Genomic DNA, 17,328 nt, shown 5'->3' with positions numbered 1-17,328 from the left:
TGCTCAGCATATTCCACAGGTTATTTCAGTTAAACAAACCCTGGGAACAACCTAATCATTAATAGTTATTATTGTTGTTATGTGCCGTTGAGTCGGACCCGACTCATAGTGACCCCTCCTTGGGTTTCCGAGGCAGGATCACTATGGAAGTAGATTGCCCCATTTTCCTTCCGAGGAGTGGCTGGTGAGTTTGAACTGCTAGCCTTCTGGTTAGCAGTCAAGTGCCTTAGGCACTATGTTACCAGAGCTCCTTAGCTATTATTACTTACATCTTATAAATGAAGAGGCGCTCTGGTGCTGTAATGGTTAAAGCATTCGGCTGTTAACCAGAGGTCAGTGGTTCAGACCCTCCAGCTATTCCATGGGAGAAAGATGAGGCAGTCTGCTTCTGTAAAGATTTACAGCATTGGAAACCTTACGGGCCGACTTTGTCCTGTAGGGTCATTATCAGTTGAAATTGACTTGATGGCAGTGCATTTGGTTATAAATGAAGAAATTTAGTCTTACACTGGTGAAATCCCTCAGCTAAATTTGACATGAGATTTGAATTTGAACCCTTGAGTCTTGAGCTTTTGACTACTATTGAAATGACAAAGAGCTATGAAATTATTTCTAAAGCAGGACATATCTTAGAACTAAGGCTTTGCTAATATACATCAGTGTACCACTATGTACGTAGTTTGATGTTTTTAAAGAGATCATTGGCCATGACATCTGGTCTTTTTATGGCCAACCTTTTATCTTACCTTGAAGCAAAAATTGATTTCAGTCTATCATTAGAACATTTTGTCTATTTATTTTTGCTTGTATCAACACTCAGTGTTTGTTAAATGTCTTCCAGCTTAATGACATAGAATTAGAGAAAACATAATTCTGATTATTTTGAAATTTTCAAAACTAAAGACATTGTTTTTCTGCAAATAACCCAAGATATTTTTAAGAATGTATGGTGTTTTCTTTAGTTTGTGTACCGCTCTAACAGAAATACCACAGATGGATGGCTTTAACAAACAGGAGTTTATTCTCTTATGGTTTTGGAGGCTAGAAGTCTTGAGTTCAAAGTGCCAAACTCTAGGGGTTGGATGCAAGCTCCTTGACCCTGACTTCTTGCTCCTGGCCTACCAGAACTAGAGGTGTTTCTTCACTCAGGCAACTGCTGGCTGCGAAGGCTGACAAGTCCAAAGTCAGCAAATAAAATGGCACAGTCCCTATATTACCAAACAACACAGCAGGCTGCTAGTTCAAGTCCAGAGACAGTCCCATGATCAGCAGGAAACATGGCAGGCTGCTAAATGAAGACTCGGCTGTATATGCAGGGTCCAAGTGTACCAAAAACTGTAGGCTATTCCCAAAGCTGCTCCTTATATACTGGAAACAGACTACATCGCTAAAGCAGCTTCTCAGCTGCTCACAGCAGACTCCACCATAGAGATGATGGCCACTCTCATCATGGGGAGTAACTGCAGCCACCTGCACATCCACTCAAAAAAAAAAAAGTTGACACATAACCTTAACTACCACATATGGTTAATACTGCAATATAAGCACACAAAGTGAACATTGAGTTATTATGAGTATCCAGTCTGCTTTTTCATACTTCCCCATTTTGTCTAAAATCTTTTTTTTTTAAGATTCCACACTAAAGGTGAAAAAATGGACCTCCCCCAACTAACCGAGAATGAAGTCTTCATGGCCTTTGCCTCCTATACAACAATCATTCTTTCAAAAATGATGCTTATGAGTACTGCAACTGCATTCTATAGACTGACAAGAAAGGTAAGAAATTTCGAGGTAGTATTTTCTTTTCAAAAGTTGAAATTCTAGAAAGCAGTTTGCTTAATTTTACCCTTCCTTTTTTTTTGTTTTTGGTAAAGCCCTGTAGTAGAACATGGTTTAATGCTGCAGTGAAATGTGCTATCATTTGGTACAGATAGACCTGATACATTTATGGAACTGTTGCTAGTAAATGGTTTTTTCGTTGTGACTTTTACCTTTTGTCATATTGCTTAGTTAGGAAGATCTTCAGGGTATCACAGTTTTAAGGAAATGTTCTGTGATTATGGAGTCAATTTTGTCCATTAGAGTTAGAAAATACTTATTTTCAAGACAGTTAACTAATGTTTTCAGTTTTCTTACAGGTCAAGGGTGTGACTTTGAGGACAAAACAAATAAATAAAAAGACTGAGAATTAAAGTTCTTATCCCCACAGCAGAGGTTCTTATGATTGGGACAAACCATTTGATTTTGTACACTTTCTGTTTCCTAAGGGCATAATACTTTTATTTTTAAAAACATTATTTTTGTTGTTGAAAATAATGCACAGCATAACATACCAATACAACATTTTCTGCATGTATAATTCAGTGACGTTGATTACGTACTTTGGGTTGTGCAGCAATTCTCACCCTCCTTTTCTGAATTATTCCTCCTCCATTAATATAAAGTCACTGCCTCTTAACCTTCCCATATTACCCTTTGAATTGCTGTTGTTAATCTGATTCCATATAAAAGGGCACAATCTTTAAGGCAGGTATTCTTTATTAATTAAGATCAACTCTTGTTTGGTTTAAAGGTGAACTCAAGGGGTATTGTTGTTTCAGAGGTTAAAGATTACCCCACGGCAACAGTTTCAAGGGTTCAACTAGCCTCAGTGGATCCAGAAAATCTGGATTCTGTGAAAACTTGAAATACTGTTCCACATTTTTCTCTCTTTTGATCATGATTCTTCTGTGGAATCCTCAATTAAAATATTCAGTGATGGTAGCTGATAGGGGAGGAGGAAGTAGATAATATTTCTAACTAGCATTGTAAGACTGATTATTGTAAAAACTGGAGAAATGAGAAAAGTGCTAGAAAAACTTTGAAGCACAGATTGTGTATTCAAGCAGGGTTTATGGCATAGTGAGGAGGAGAGCAAAGTTAAAAGATTTTTATATTAGTGCAGTCCTAACCCGATTCAACAACTTCTTTTTCTTGGAAATCACCTGCCCTGAGTTTTTGTTTCTCCAAAGCGTTGCTTTTGTTACATCTCATTACGTAGACAATAATTAGGAAATACTTTAGCGAAGTTCCCTTACTTCCTTGGAAGTACAGGTTTGTATCACTTAATATCTGTTTGGGCAATATCTAACCACATATAAGTCTATGGTTCCATAAGGTGTTTTTTTTAAAGGGAAAGTCCTTTTATTCATTATTTTCCCCTAATAGGAGCTCTGGTAGCATAGTGCCTAAGGCACTTGACTGCTAACCAGACGGCTGGCATTTCAAACTTACCAGCCACTCCTTGGAAGGAAGGTTGGGCAATCCTACTTCCATAGTGATACAGCCTCAGAAACCCAAGGAGGGGTCGCTATGAGTCGGGGCCGACTCAACGGCATATAACAACAACAACAACAATAGTTTTAAAGACCCCAAACCCAGACTGTTACAGCACTGGACCCCTGGTGGGATACAGGCAGGTGTGGAAGAGAACATGCCTTTGGATTCAGGATCTTGGGCTTTTGCCTGAAGGGCAAGCAGGCAGCAGCAGCAGCAGCAGCAGCAGGGGCTGTGGGGTTTGGGCTGCTCATGCAGGTCTAAGAGTGGGTAGAGCTAGGTGTGCTCTGCTTCCTCTCTGCTCAATTCCTCCTGCTTTGCCATCGCCCTCTCAATCACCATTGCTGCCATCTCCCAGTCCTCTGGCCACAGCCAGTGGTTTTAGCAGTAGTGGCAGCAGCAGTAATGAGGATGACTGGAAGCTGGCTGGTATAAGGATTTAATATGGTGTTCGTACAACATCCAATTTAACAGAACATATCATAGATATTAAAGGATACATACCTGTAATACCTTTCCAAGGACATTTACATTCTGATGGGACACATAACCACTTGTATAAAACTCTAATGGAATCAGATCCTAGTGGGACAATATACTGGAACAACCAGCTGTAGAGTGGCTGCCTGTTATCAGATCCACATTGTTCTCTAGAAACAATAGTGCCAAGGAGAGCAGAAATACACCCTATCTTATAAAGAAAATAGAAAGGAATTCAAATTTGTGGAGTACCAGTGGTATGTGCCAGTAGCCATAGTACTCTTTATATGTGGTAGATAACTGAATCATTATATTATCTTAACCAACATAATGTGAAATAAAGGTTATTCTGCCTTATTTTGTAGATGGGAAAGGTGAAACTCAGGTTAAGTAGCTTTTCCAAGTTTACACCAGCAAAGGGTAAGGCTGAAATTCATCCAGATTGGTTTGAACCCAAAGCTCATGCACTTTCCATTGCAATTCATTATTTATTCAAAATATGTTAATTGAACTTCTAGTGTGTGCCAGACATTTATTTAGGTACTTGGGATACAGCATTGGACAAGATGGACCTGACCTGATACTGGATCACATCCCTGCCCATCAGTTCTCAACATCTTTATCGGGGTTAAATGTTTGTATGAGGAAAATGTTATAATGTTTGTAAGATTTTTAAGCTTTAGGTTGAGGCTTAAATTTTATAGTTTGTATTTTTTTACATAATGAATTATTAAACAGTGGAATGTACTTAAATACTTTTTAAATTGCATATTTCAAATTTCAAAGGATGGAGAGAGAATTTCAAACATCATAATAATTGTAGGCGGTACTTTGTGAGTAGTGACTGGGGTCTTAAAAGCTTGTGAGTGGCCATCTAAGATGTAACAATTGATCTCTCCTGAGCAAAGAAGAGTGAAGAGAATCAAAGACACATAGAAACAATTAGTCCAAGGGACTAATGGACCATGGGAACCTCAGCCTACATGACTCTGAGACCAGAACTAGATGGTGCCTGACTACCACTGCCAACCACTCTGAAAGGGATCAAAATTAGAGATTGTGGATAGAATGAGAGAAAAAATGTGGAACAAACTCAGTCATAAAAAAAGAACAGACTTACTGGTCTGACAGAGACTGGTGAAACCCCGAGACTGTGGCCCCTCATCACCCTTCAGACTTGGACTTGAACTCACTCCTGGGGCATAACTTTCAGACGATAGACAGGTCTATGAGATGGACATTACATCAGGTAGATACACTCCTTAGAACAGTCAACCACGGGAGATCATAAGGGCAACATTTGTATAGGGTGCAAGCTCAGGGCAGGAAAGCATAGGAAAGAAGGACACAGGGAGAAGGTAACCACAGGGAGGAAGTGGGAAGAGAGCAGTTACATTGTGGGGAATGCAGTCATTGTCATGAAAAAACGTGTGAACTGTTGAATGGAAAATGATTTTGCTCTGTATACTCTATACAGTTTCACCCAAATCACTGTAAAAAGTTAAAATTGCAAGAAGAAATTCATAAGCATATGCCCTAGAATGTGTACAGGAATACAACTCAGCTTCTTAAATTTCACTATATTATTCAGCTCAAGTTGTGGAGCCAGAGGTTCACATCCTACAAAGTACAAAATACCTTTCCCACCTCTCCCTTTCATGCTTCTCACCTGTTCAGTACTTGGCAAATGAGCTTATTACTTTCAGATCAGTCATTCAGGCAGTATACTTAGGGGAAGGTATATCAATATCACCATGGAAAAGTTGCCAGTTCACCATTTTGATAATCAGTAACACTTTAGAGTTAAACCCTTCTTCCCATTTTTGCTTCCTTTACGTAATTTTTATACTTTGGTTTTTATTTTTTTCTTTATGCTTGTCTTTGATTCTTTTATTTTGCATTGTTAATAAACATCCATGTAAAAACTATAGCTGACTTCCACTACCCCTGAGTGTGGTTTATTTCTCCATCTTTTCTTTCCATAAAGGCTAACCTGAATGTCTGTATTTCCGCATTAAAATGGGTGGAATACTCCATGTGAGTAACTTTTTCTTGATATTTGGAATAGGTTTTTGCCAACCCAGAAGACTGTGCACAGTTTGGCAAAGGAGAAAATGCCAAGAAGTATCTCCGGACAGATGATAGAGTGGAACGTGTGCGAAGGTAAACCGCTGTCTCCTGAAATCATTTACTTTTGCAGGAATTTTAGTCAAGAAATTCAGTAAGGATGTCAGGGTTTTGAAGATGTAGAAAGTAGTCATCTCACCTATTCTATAGAAGAATTACAGATAAATCAGGGATCTGGAAGTTTTAAATTTCACTGCAAATGCATATATCACAAATTTTGCTGTACTATATTCTCATTATCGGGGTTAATGAGTTTATATCGGGATACATCAAAAATAGGGACGGTAGCTTCTTGCAGTTTCATCATGTTTATTAGAAGTGAGACTATTAACTCTTATAAAGGGTTGGAGAACTGCATGGGTTTGCATAGAATTCAAAATATGAAAGTTGACACTCTTTGGAGAAATAAGGAAATCAATTTATCTTCCTCTCCTTTGAAGATATTATGGTTAATATTTTGGGAATTCAGTGAACAATGAAAAGCAATAAGCAAGGATACCATCTTCACAGTCTGCAAACAATATAATTAATATGCTTATTTTGTATGTATATTGGATTCCAGTTCTTGAGTGTATTTCTTAATCATTGTCATAGAAAGACATGTAAATTGCAAAGTTATTATATTGAGATTCCATTTACCAATGCATTAGTCAAAGTTTTATACCATTTTCTCAGTTAACATTTTCTAATGCTCATCTAAACTGTGGTACAGTTTAGATACATTTTAAGTATAAGTAAAGTTAAATAAAAGTAAAGGATCAGTGAAGAATTTTTATAGCCATACCTAAATGTAGAGGGAGGTAGTTTTGTGATGAATTGCTAAGATAGGAAATACAAAGACTGTATTTGGAAATAAGTCTTCAATTTAGTGAGTATGAGTAAATGATGAAATAGTAGCAGAAAACTTTACTTTTATAATTCAACTATCAGATTTCTGTTACCCCCCCTTTTTTTTAATGGTTTATTTCTTTGTTGTTGAGAATTACACAGCAGAATATGTACCAGTTCAACTGTTTCTACATGTGCAGTTCAGTGATATTGATCACATTCTTCAAGTTGAGAAACCATCTTTGCCCTCCTTTTCTTAATTCTTCTTCCCTCATTGACATAAACTCACTGCCTTCTAAGTTTCCTGTCTGATTTTTCAAGTTGCTGTTGTCAATTTGATCCCATATAGATAGTTCTTAAAGGATCACAGTGCTCAAGGCAGACCTTCTTTACTAATTAAGCTAAACTGTTGTATAGGTTTAAGACTTCAAGGGATATTTTTGCTTTAAGGTTTAAAGATTATTAGGGCAGTAGTTTTGAGTATTCATCAAGGCTCCATGTCTCTAGAAAATTTGGATTCCATGAGAATTTGAAATTCTATTCTGCATTTTACCCTTTTGATGAGGATTCTTCTATGGAATCTTTGACCAAAATTTCAGTAATGGTAGCAGGGCACCATCCATTTCTTCTGGTCTCATGGCAAAGGAGGCATTTGTCCTTGAAGGCCATTAGCCACACATTCATAGCTTCCTCCTGTTCCTGACTCCTCTTCTTCCTCTGTTGTTCCAGACAAATATAGACCAATTATTATGTGTTGGATAATCGCTTACAAGCTTTTAAGATTGTAAGCACTACACAAGCAACTAGAAGATAGAACAGAAGCACTAAACATAGTATTAGGCCAGTTAACTGCATATCACGAAACCATGACCCAAAACCTCCAAACTAAGAGACCAAATCCCATGAAGTGTTTATCTGTACATAAGTAGACTCAGCAACTGCTCTTTTTTTGTTATTGTTGTAAATATATCTATTATGTATCACACAATTTTTGCCAATTCAACTTTTTATAAATATTGCTCAATGACAGGTACAGTTTTTATTAGGGTACAACTTATTGACAGCAATTATATTAATCAGCTGTACAACTGTTACTCTTAATCAATATAAATTTAGCATCACCGTAAACTGAAATCAGTGCTCCATGAGCAATAACTCCTCATCCCCCTACTTTTCTGCCCCTGATAGCCAGTAATAAACTTTGGTCTCTCTACTTTTGCTTATTCTGTTCTTTTTATATAAGTGAGATTATACAGTATTTGTCCTTTTGTGATTGATTTGTTTGACTTAGCATAATACTTTCACACTCCATCCATGTGATAGCTATATCAAGAATTAATTTTTCTTACTGATTGGGTAGTATTCTGTTGTATGTGTATACCACATTTTGTTTATCCATTCATCCATTGATGGCACTGAAGTTGTTCCTGCCTTTTGGCTATCTGAATAATGCTGCAGTGAACATTGGTATACAAAGTCTGTTTGAGTCACTGTTTTCAAGTCTTTTGGGTATATTTTTAGAAGTGGAATTTTTGGTAGGTTTTTTTTTTTTTTTAATATATAATTTTGTTATCCCTTTTTTGATTACCTGTGAAAGTCTAAAGCCCCTCCTGAGACTTCTACTGATTTACTCATGACTTATAATCTTAGGACTACCTCTGGATCTGGATTTCTGAATTGGTTTATGTTTTTCATATTCTGTATTTTGTGAATCTGGATGCAAACTCAACCATTCCTCAATTTCCACCACAAATCAACTGAAAAAAAAGAAAGTGGGTAAAATAAACTTGATTGAGTTGAGGTAGAAATGGATGCAGAAGAACTTATAAGATGGCAACATAAATATTTCAAGTTGTACATTAGACCACTCTGCTCTTCCTGCCATTTCTCATCCTCACTCCGGAAATTACACTGTACCTTCTTCACTTCAAAGAGGGCCAATTATTACATTATTTTTTCTGGCTCCCCTTTAGCCCTGGGAGCTCTGGAGGCATAGTGCCTAAGACATTTGACTACTAACCAGAAGGCTGCCAGTTCAAACCCACCAGCAACTCCTTGGACGGAAGATTGGACAATCTACTTCCATAGTAATACTGCCTCAGAAACCCAAGGAGGGGTTGCTGTGAGTTGGATCCAACTCTATGGCAGTGAGTTCTTTGGCCCTATAGCACTTTTCTGCCCTTTCAGGACTAAAATTAAATCTACCTTCTTGCTCGTCCAAAATACTTTTATCTCAAGTTTATTAAACAAGTAAAGATAATTTGCTTGTAAAAAGAAGTCTGTGCTTGATATTTAGAAAACAATTTTGACTTCTGTTCCACTTAGGTTGTATACTTGCTAATTGAGTAGTCCTGCTGAGTAATTCGGGACCTCTGGTGACGTAGCGCCTAAGGCATTTGACTGCTGACCAGGAGGCCAGCGGTTCAAACCCACCAGCCACTCCATGGAAGGAAGGTTGGGCAATCTACTTCCGTAGTGATAGCACCTTGGAAAATCAAGGAGGGGTCGCTATGAGTCGAGTCCTACTCGATGGCAGTGTTTGTTTATTTTTTGCACTGAATAAATCAGGTTTTAGTGGTGTTTACAGGTTAAGAGGGCTAAGGAAGAAAGTAACCACCAGGAGTACTTCCAAAAAATCAGCTGATAAAAACCCCATGGATCACAATGGTCTGATCCGGTTATGCATGGTGTCACCGTGAATTAAGGCTGACTCAATGTTAGCCAATAACAACTGAGTAAATCAGCCAGTCTTGATAATGGGTTGTGCCAAGCTGAAATAGTTTCAGGACAAAGAATAAATGTGAAACTTTTAAAAAGTATCAGAGGAAAAATGACAAAAGTTAATGAGAAAGGATATAAATTAAAAAAGGTGAGAGAAGCTTTGTGAAGTTACCAAAACCACTAAAGAGATGTTAAGCAGTTTAAAACTTTGTCTTTTTGTTGCTGCCCTTCCCTTCTAGAGCAGACAACCACATGCATCATGCTAATATGAATTCATAAAATTGCCTGGGATTTGAAATTGATAGCAATTACACACTCAGTAGCATTAGTAAGACTGGAAGGATGATCCAAGTTGTCTTGTGTGAAAGCTTTATAAAAGATATTTATTATTTGGAGTTCGGATTCTGCTCCCCATCCCTTGCACTCCCTCTCCCTACATCCATGGCATCGTACTTCTAGAAGAGAAGACGATTATCTAAGATCATCCTTTAGTCTGATGAGCAACAAATACATTTTGGAAAGAACAATTGACCCCTACTTCTGGGAAGGGTTGGTGTCCTTGAGAAGATACAGCTACTGTGAGTAAAGCTCCCCCTGGTGAACAGACACTCGTTTTTCAGTGAGGCAAGAAAGGAGTCCTGAAGAAAAAGACCCCAGTGTTTTCTTTCCAGTTGTATTTTTGAGACTTTATCAGCCCCACCTATTTCTTGAGACCTTATTGACCCAATTCAAAAGCTTCTAATAAAATCCTACTTTTGGAGATGTTTTTCAGAGAAAGAGTTTCCAGAATCTTCCCATTTTTAACCTGGACTTTTTTCCTCTCTTTATTTCAATATGTAGTTACAGAGATGTTATTGTTGTTGTTGTTGTTATGTGCCGTCGGGTCGAGCCCTACTCATAGCGACCCCTCCTTGGGTTTCTGAGGCAGTATCGCTACAGAAGTCGATTGCCCCATCTTCCTTCCAAGGAGTGGCTGATGGGTTTGAACAGCCAGCCTCCTGGTTAGTAGTCAAGTGCCTTAGGCACTATGCTACCAGAGCTCCCAAAGATGTTATTAGTATATTCCAATGGTAGGGACTGAAGAGACTGTAAATGAAGGGAAAGGTATGCTTTCAGGTATGCATTGAGTAAATTAATAAGTACATGTGGAACAACTAATTAAAACCATAAAATATTATGTGTGAGATGTCAAGATAAGTGACTAAGTTATTTTAGTCTGGACAGGCAGAAACCAGTCATGATTGGAAAGCACTCTGCATATATATTTACTTAACCCAGTCTTACTTTATTCTAAAGAGAATCAGAACCACATATGTTCAACACAACAGAGTAAAAAAGAAAAGAGTAAAACAATCAGGGCAGCTGGAGAAAGAAACACAAAGGAAAGGAAGGCATGAGTTTGGTGTATAGAGCCAGGAGACATTTAGAATAAACTGCCTTCAAAGGTAGGAAGTACACCTTCACTGAGGTGCTCAGTGAAATCTAGATGACTGGGGATTCTGTAAAGGGACTGGAGCATGGGCTAGGGGTTCAAAGAGATAACTTCCCTTCTGGCCCAAATACATAATGAGAGTTTATTGCAAGATTATTATGTGTAGATCACTGTCAGCTGTTCTACTGGGAGGCAATAAAACAGTTTAAGATTGGGTTTCTACCTCTGAGAGGTTTGTCTTTTTTTCTGAAAATAAAACCAAGATCATTCTCATTATAGAGGGATATAACCAGTATCCCACTAGGTGTTTAGTTGTAGGGCACAGGGTCTAAGTGTCCTTGGGTATAAGTATATTTCATGGAGAAAGCACTTGAAGGATGTTAGGATTTGGAATGAGGAAGGTGAGAGGAGAGGACATAAACCTGTTTGGGGGTTAGGAGTTTGGATATAACGCTGTGTGCTGTGAATCTGGGGGAATGTGAGACTGAGGTTAGGAAGTCAGGAAAATTTGTTGTGAAGCTCCCTTTGTAGTTGGCCACTCCCTGGCGGTTCTCAAAGGCATGTAGAACTCTAGTCCTAGTCATGTAGATTCTGAGATTCTAGGATTCTGGTCTGAGGCAGTGAGGTATGACTGTAACCATGAGCACAGAGCAGGACTCAGAAAGTTTGCACAAGGGGCCTTCTGTCCAAAGGAGGAGGAAGAATAGGAACAGGGAATTATGGTGCAGAAGGGGATATAGAACCAAGTATAGCATGGTCATACATGAAGACTGATATCTACCTAGAAAAAGATTTTGGAAACTCTAGAAATGGCACTAATGTGAAGGAAGCTGCCACTCTAGGATGGGCTCTGTCCTTTGAGCAGAGGAAAAGGTCCCAGTGGTAGTGTGATACCGAACAACACAGGTGCTCACTGGGAATAGCTTGGTAAGTATATGTCTGGGGCAGGATCTAAAGCAAGTAGCATATAAAAAGGCATAAGTTAGCATGGAGAATGAGGAGCTGTTGAAAACACACCTTACTGGGACAATGAAGACTGTTATCTATGAGCATCTTCTAAGGGCTGAGGAAAAGGAAAGAGCATTTAAAAGGATAAATAAGAGAGAGAGGTCAGAAAAAAAAAAGGGGGTAAGTAAGGTCAAAAGAAGTTCTGGCCCAGATCTTCCCTCTACCACCACTTGACCTGTAATATCTTTTCACCCTTTTTGTCCTTGATTTTTTTCTTGACTTTAATTGTATTCTATTTCGTAATTGTTTTACATATTCTTATGCATGGACATTGCTTCCCTCCGAGTTTTCTTTTGATAGTTCCTTCCCCAACTTTGTAATTTTCTGTGCCCTTCACAATGTTTGAAGAAGAACACTAACATGCCCAAGGTTGGAGGTGGAGATATTCTCTGTGGTCTGTCCAGCAGGAGAATTCAGAGGACCAAAACAAATACATTTGGTGCAATTTACAAAGTGTTTCTTTAGTAGAAAATGGCATTCCTATTCTTTCCTGCCCACTTTCCTCTCAGTAGCCCTTGGGTTGTTCCATTAAAGAGAAAGCACAGGAACAATCACACACTATCTTTGCTTTCATTTAGTAGTTCTTTATTTAAATCCTTTATACACTTACTCATTGTTCTGGTTACCTGATACAGCTCTGACAGGAATATACCACAAATGGGATGGCTTGAACAAACAGGACTTTATTCTCTTACAGTTTGGGAGGCTAGAAGTCCGAGTTCAAAGTGCTAGGCTCTAGGGGCTGTGTGAAAGCCCCCAACCTTGGGCTTCAGCTCTGCCTATTGCTCCCAGCCCACTGAAGCTAGAGACATCTCTTCACTCAGGCAGCTATTGGCTGCTGAGGCTGACAAGCCCAAGGTCGACAAATAAAAAGGTACAGTCCCGATGTTACCAAACCACACAGCAGGCCATTAATTCAAGTCCATTAAAAGTCCCAACATTGGGCAGAGCATGGCAGGCTGCTGAACAACGACATGGCTACATGCAGTTCAAGCGTGCCATATGCTAGAGACCATTCCCAAAGCTATTTCTTACATATGGGATGCAGACCACATCCCTAAAGCAGCTACTCAGCTGCTTGTTGTCAGTCCCACCATGGAGCTGATTGCCAATCTCATCATGGGGAATAACTACCACTAGCTGCCCAACCACTCAACCAGGCCCAGCCAGGTTGACACACAAACTTAACCACCACATTCATCTAAGTTACCAGCAACAATCCACTGCCATCAAGTTGATTCTGACTCAAAACAACCCTGTAGGTTAGGGTAGAACTTCCCCATAGGGTCCAAGCCTGTAAGTCTTTACAGAAGGAGTGAAGTGAAGTACCTGGTGGATTCAAATGGCCAACCTTTCACTTAGCTGAGTGCTTTAACCACTGTACTACCAGGGCTCCTTTCATCTTGGTTACTGCCACCTATTTTGCATTTCTAGGCAACTGGAGGGATAATCTAAGGAAAATAGGAAAGAGGGAAAGACAATAGTGATCATTGAGTAGACAATATTTTTTGCTTAATGAAAAATAACAAAAATTTTTCATTTTGAAATATCAATAGCTGATAAACTCTATCACAATGTCCATTTCTAGTCTAGATTAAGCATTTTTATATTCTGTACACTAAAGAAGACATCACATTTTAAAATGAAGTACTTTTATAAACTTGAAGTCATTCGTAGATGTATCTTGTATTCAGAATCCTAGCTAGCAAAACCCAAGATGCCATGAATTGGAGGAAAACTTGTGCCCAAACCATGCTTTTGTCTTAGCTGTTGTATATAATTTAGGAAGCATTTTTTTCTCTCTCTCTTTAATGAATTTTTACTTTTGTGCATACTTTTGACTTTTGTTTCAACACTATTATCTAATATCTTTTGGGATTCAAGGACAGGTTCTGTAGTTATTGTCTGTTGTTTAGATGTTGGGACCATGATATTCTTGATAGGAAATTGATAAATCAATTCTTGGCAACCTAATGGTTTGGGTAAATGGGCAAGGATTCTCCCAGTGATTATTTCATAGACCAGCAGATGTGAGGGAGGAGTCTTAGGAAAGATCATGACCAAAAGGATTTTCTTCTTTTGGGAAGAAGAGTTTTTAAAAGAAGAATCTTGAATTGCTATTTTATGAACCCCAAGAAAAAAAAATAGTATTTTATCTTTACAAAAATGAATGGAGTTTAATATATAGATGCAGTCTTGATACTCTAGAAACTGCAAACTGTTACATGCTGAGATACACTAAAAAAAAGTAATGAGATATTTTAAATAATAGCCACATGGATAAGGCAATTTGAGAATAATAAAAGGAATCTCTGAAAGTTAAATATCCAGTAACACTTATATTTAGTTTTGTAGAAGGAAATTAGTATATTCCCACCGATTTTTCAAGTTAGTCATCTTTTCCTACAGAGCACACCTGAATGACCTTGAAAATATTGTGCCATTTCTTGGCATTGGCCTTCTGTATTCCTTGAGTGATCCAGATCTCTCTACAGCCCTGCTGCACTTCAGACTCTTCGTTGGAGCACGGATCTACCACACAATTGCATATTTGACACCCCTTCCCCAGCCAAACAGAGCTTTGGCTTTTTTTGTTGGATATGGAGTTACATTTTCAATGGCTTATCACTTGCTGAAAACTAGATTGTACCTGTAAGGAGAATCAGACAACTCAACATCCACTGGATTTTTAAAGAATTCTGTATTTCCAATTTATAATGACTACATTCTTAGGTTTTAGGAGAGGGCAGGATTTAAGAATTGGGCAAAAGCCAACTACAAATTTAAGATAATGATTCTTAAATCTTTTGCCTTATTTTAAAAGCACTTTGTTATACATTTTGATTACAGTATAATTTGTAACTTTCATTCAACATTTCATATGTTTAATTAAAAAGAGAGTGATTACATGTATACTAAAGCAGTCAGATGCCTTAGGCACTATGCTACTAGAGGACCCCTGTAGTCAACATACGTTTCTATATTGATGAAATAAGTATATGAAATAAAGAATTTAAATAATAATTTTGTTTGGTTTTCTGTTTCCCAACTTTAGTTTTCAAAAATTTCAAACCTACAGAGAAGTTGTAAAGTAGTATCCTGAATCTCTGTATAACCTTTACCTAGATCCACCAACTATTAACATTTTGGCACATTTTCTTTATTTCACTCAGTCTTTTTTCCTTAAACTATATAAAGGTAAGTTGCAGACATGATATTTCCTCTTAAAAACTTCAGCATGAAGTTCAGCATGAACAAGATAATCTTCAAACAACCACAATACCATTATCACATCCAATAAAGTTAATATTATCTAACATAGAGTTCTACTTCTGTAGTGATACTGCCTTGGAAACCCAAGGAGGGGTTGCTATGAGTTGGGTCTGCAGTCCTTCCAGAAACAGTAGAAGATAGACACAGAGTAATTCCTCACAGACATCCTGACACTATGGGAGAGAGATCCAATAGATCTACTACCTCAGGACCATAGTACTGGGGGACACCAGACTCAATTGGCACAATGAAATACATAAAAATGTTGCTCCATATCCTACAGCAACTGTGGTCTTAAAAGCTTTCAAACAGCCATCTAGGATGCAGCTAATGGTCTCCTGGCATCAGAAGTGAAGATGAATGAAAAAGCAACACAAGGGCATTTAGAAGTAAACAGCCCTAGGACACGATGGCCCTTGAGACCAGAACTGGATGGTGCCTGGCTACCAATGCCAACCGCTCAGGAAAGAATCAAATCTGGAGATCCTGGATAGAGTGGGAGGGAAAACGCGGAACAAAATCTAAAAACTCAATAATGACCAGAATTACTGGTCAGATGAAATCTAGTGAGACTCCCAATACTATGGCCCTGAAATACATTCAGCATCTAGAATAAAACTCACCGCCAGGGGTGGACTCTTAGCCCAATAGTTAACAAGATGTACACGCAGACCACTCAACCCAGGATGCTGCACCTACACAGTCAATGGTAATACATCCCTTAGAGCAATAGACCATGGGACACCAGAGGACCAACATTCAAACTGAGGAAATGCAGGACAAACAGGAGTGCATAATTATGAGGGGCATAGGGGGAGGGTTGCAGGGTAGGGATGGGAGGAGACTGGGTTAGGGTTGGACATGGCGAATGGGGAATGAAACTAAACGTACGTGTGATGTTGAATGTAAAACAAGCTCTTAAAATAAAATTAATAATTAAGAAAAAAAGATTACAGCCTTGAAAACTGAAAGGGGGTGTTCTGTTCTGCCTTACAGGCTCCTTACAAGTTGGAATTAACTCAGTCGCAAAGGGTTTGATTTTTTTCTTTTTTTTTTTTTGTCTCTCAGTAACATGAACACATTTACTCAGCTCTGTCCTATAGTACATACATCATAATCACAGAATTAACATACCAGGACTACTACCAACAACAAAACTACTTAGTAAAATTCAGGATCTCTTTGTAGTACTTTCTGTCCTTAGTACATGACTGACTAAGGGTGTCCATTAGAAGACTTGTTCAAAAGTTGTTATTGGTTGCCTTTGAGTTGATTGTAGCTCAGCTACTCCATAGGATTTTCAAAGCTGTGACCTTTAGGAAGCAGATTGCCAGGCAATGGTTTTGGTTTCTTGGTAAAAGAAATTACCACCTTGTAATTACCAATGCAAAGCTTGATCCAGAAGGAATCATCCCAGAATGCTAAAACCATTAGATAAGCATTTGTGCGAGAGCAGGATGTGCACATGGTCTCAAATCATCACTCCACGTATGATTGATTACAAAGGTAAAGACACCTTTAAAATGGACAAATATGATTGACAATATCTTAGTGAAGGTCTTCTGAGGGGCCTCTGGGTAGGTTCAAACCGCCAACCTTATGGATACTAGTGGAGCACTTTGCGCCTATACCAATTCCTTTGTGTGTATGCAGTAATATCATTCATTTGATGTGCTGTTAGACTTGTTTGGATTTCCTTAAAGTATTAAGGCTGTGACATTTAAAATTAAAAGGATGTTGCCATAATTTAGAGAAAGACTAGAAAAAATATTGCTAGTGCGCTGTATACTTTTTTACTAGTAACTGGTTTCAGGCTTGGTTTTAAGGAACTGAGAGTTTAAGAAATTACCTATTCACAGCTGCAGTAAAAAGATGAAAATGTAACTTGCAACCTCTTGTCCTCAGTTTGTTATCATTGAAAAGTCTATTTCTTTTGCATGACCAATTCAATAAACTCAATCTTCTTATTGATAGGTAAATTTTCATTTTGTTTCTATATAGTCACAAATATATAAGCACACAAATTCATAATGTATATATTTGTAAATATACCAAAAAGCCAAACCCATTGCTATAGAGTTGATTCTGGCTCATAGTGACCCAATAGGACACAGCAGAACTGCCCCATAGGGTTTTCTAGGCTG

General features: G+C 38.2%; 1 protein-coding gene across 1 annotated transcript; it reads left to right on the top strand.

Annotated features, from left to right (window-relative positions):
- Positions 1–1,653: 1,653 nt before the first annotated feature.
- MGST1 (microsomal glutathione S-transferase 1) lies at positions 1,654–14,567 on the top strand. Its single transcript, XM_007944450.2, has 3 exons — positions 1,654–1,776; positions 5,864–5,958; positions 14,321–14,567. Exons 1-3 carry the CDS (start codon positions 1,654–1,656, stop codon positions 14,565–14,567), a joined length of 465 nt encoding a protein of 154 aa, XP_007942641.1.
- The last annotated feature ends 2,761 nt before the right edge of the window (positions 14,568–17,328 follow it).

The sequence above is a fragment of the Orycteropus afer genome, unplaced genomic scaffold, assembly GCF_000298275.1.
Source record: "Orycteropus afer afer isolate SDZICR_OR568_19922 unplaced genomic scaffold, OryAfe1.0 scaffold00126, whole genome shotgun sequence".
NCBI classification, from domain to species: Eukaryota; Metazoa; Chordata; class Mammalia; order Tubulidentata; family Orycteropodidae; genus Orycteropus; species Orycteropus afer.
The sequence above is the reverse complement of the archived record's forward strand: the minus strand, read 5'-3'. Positions and strand labels throughout refer to the sequence as shown.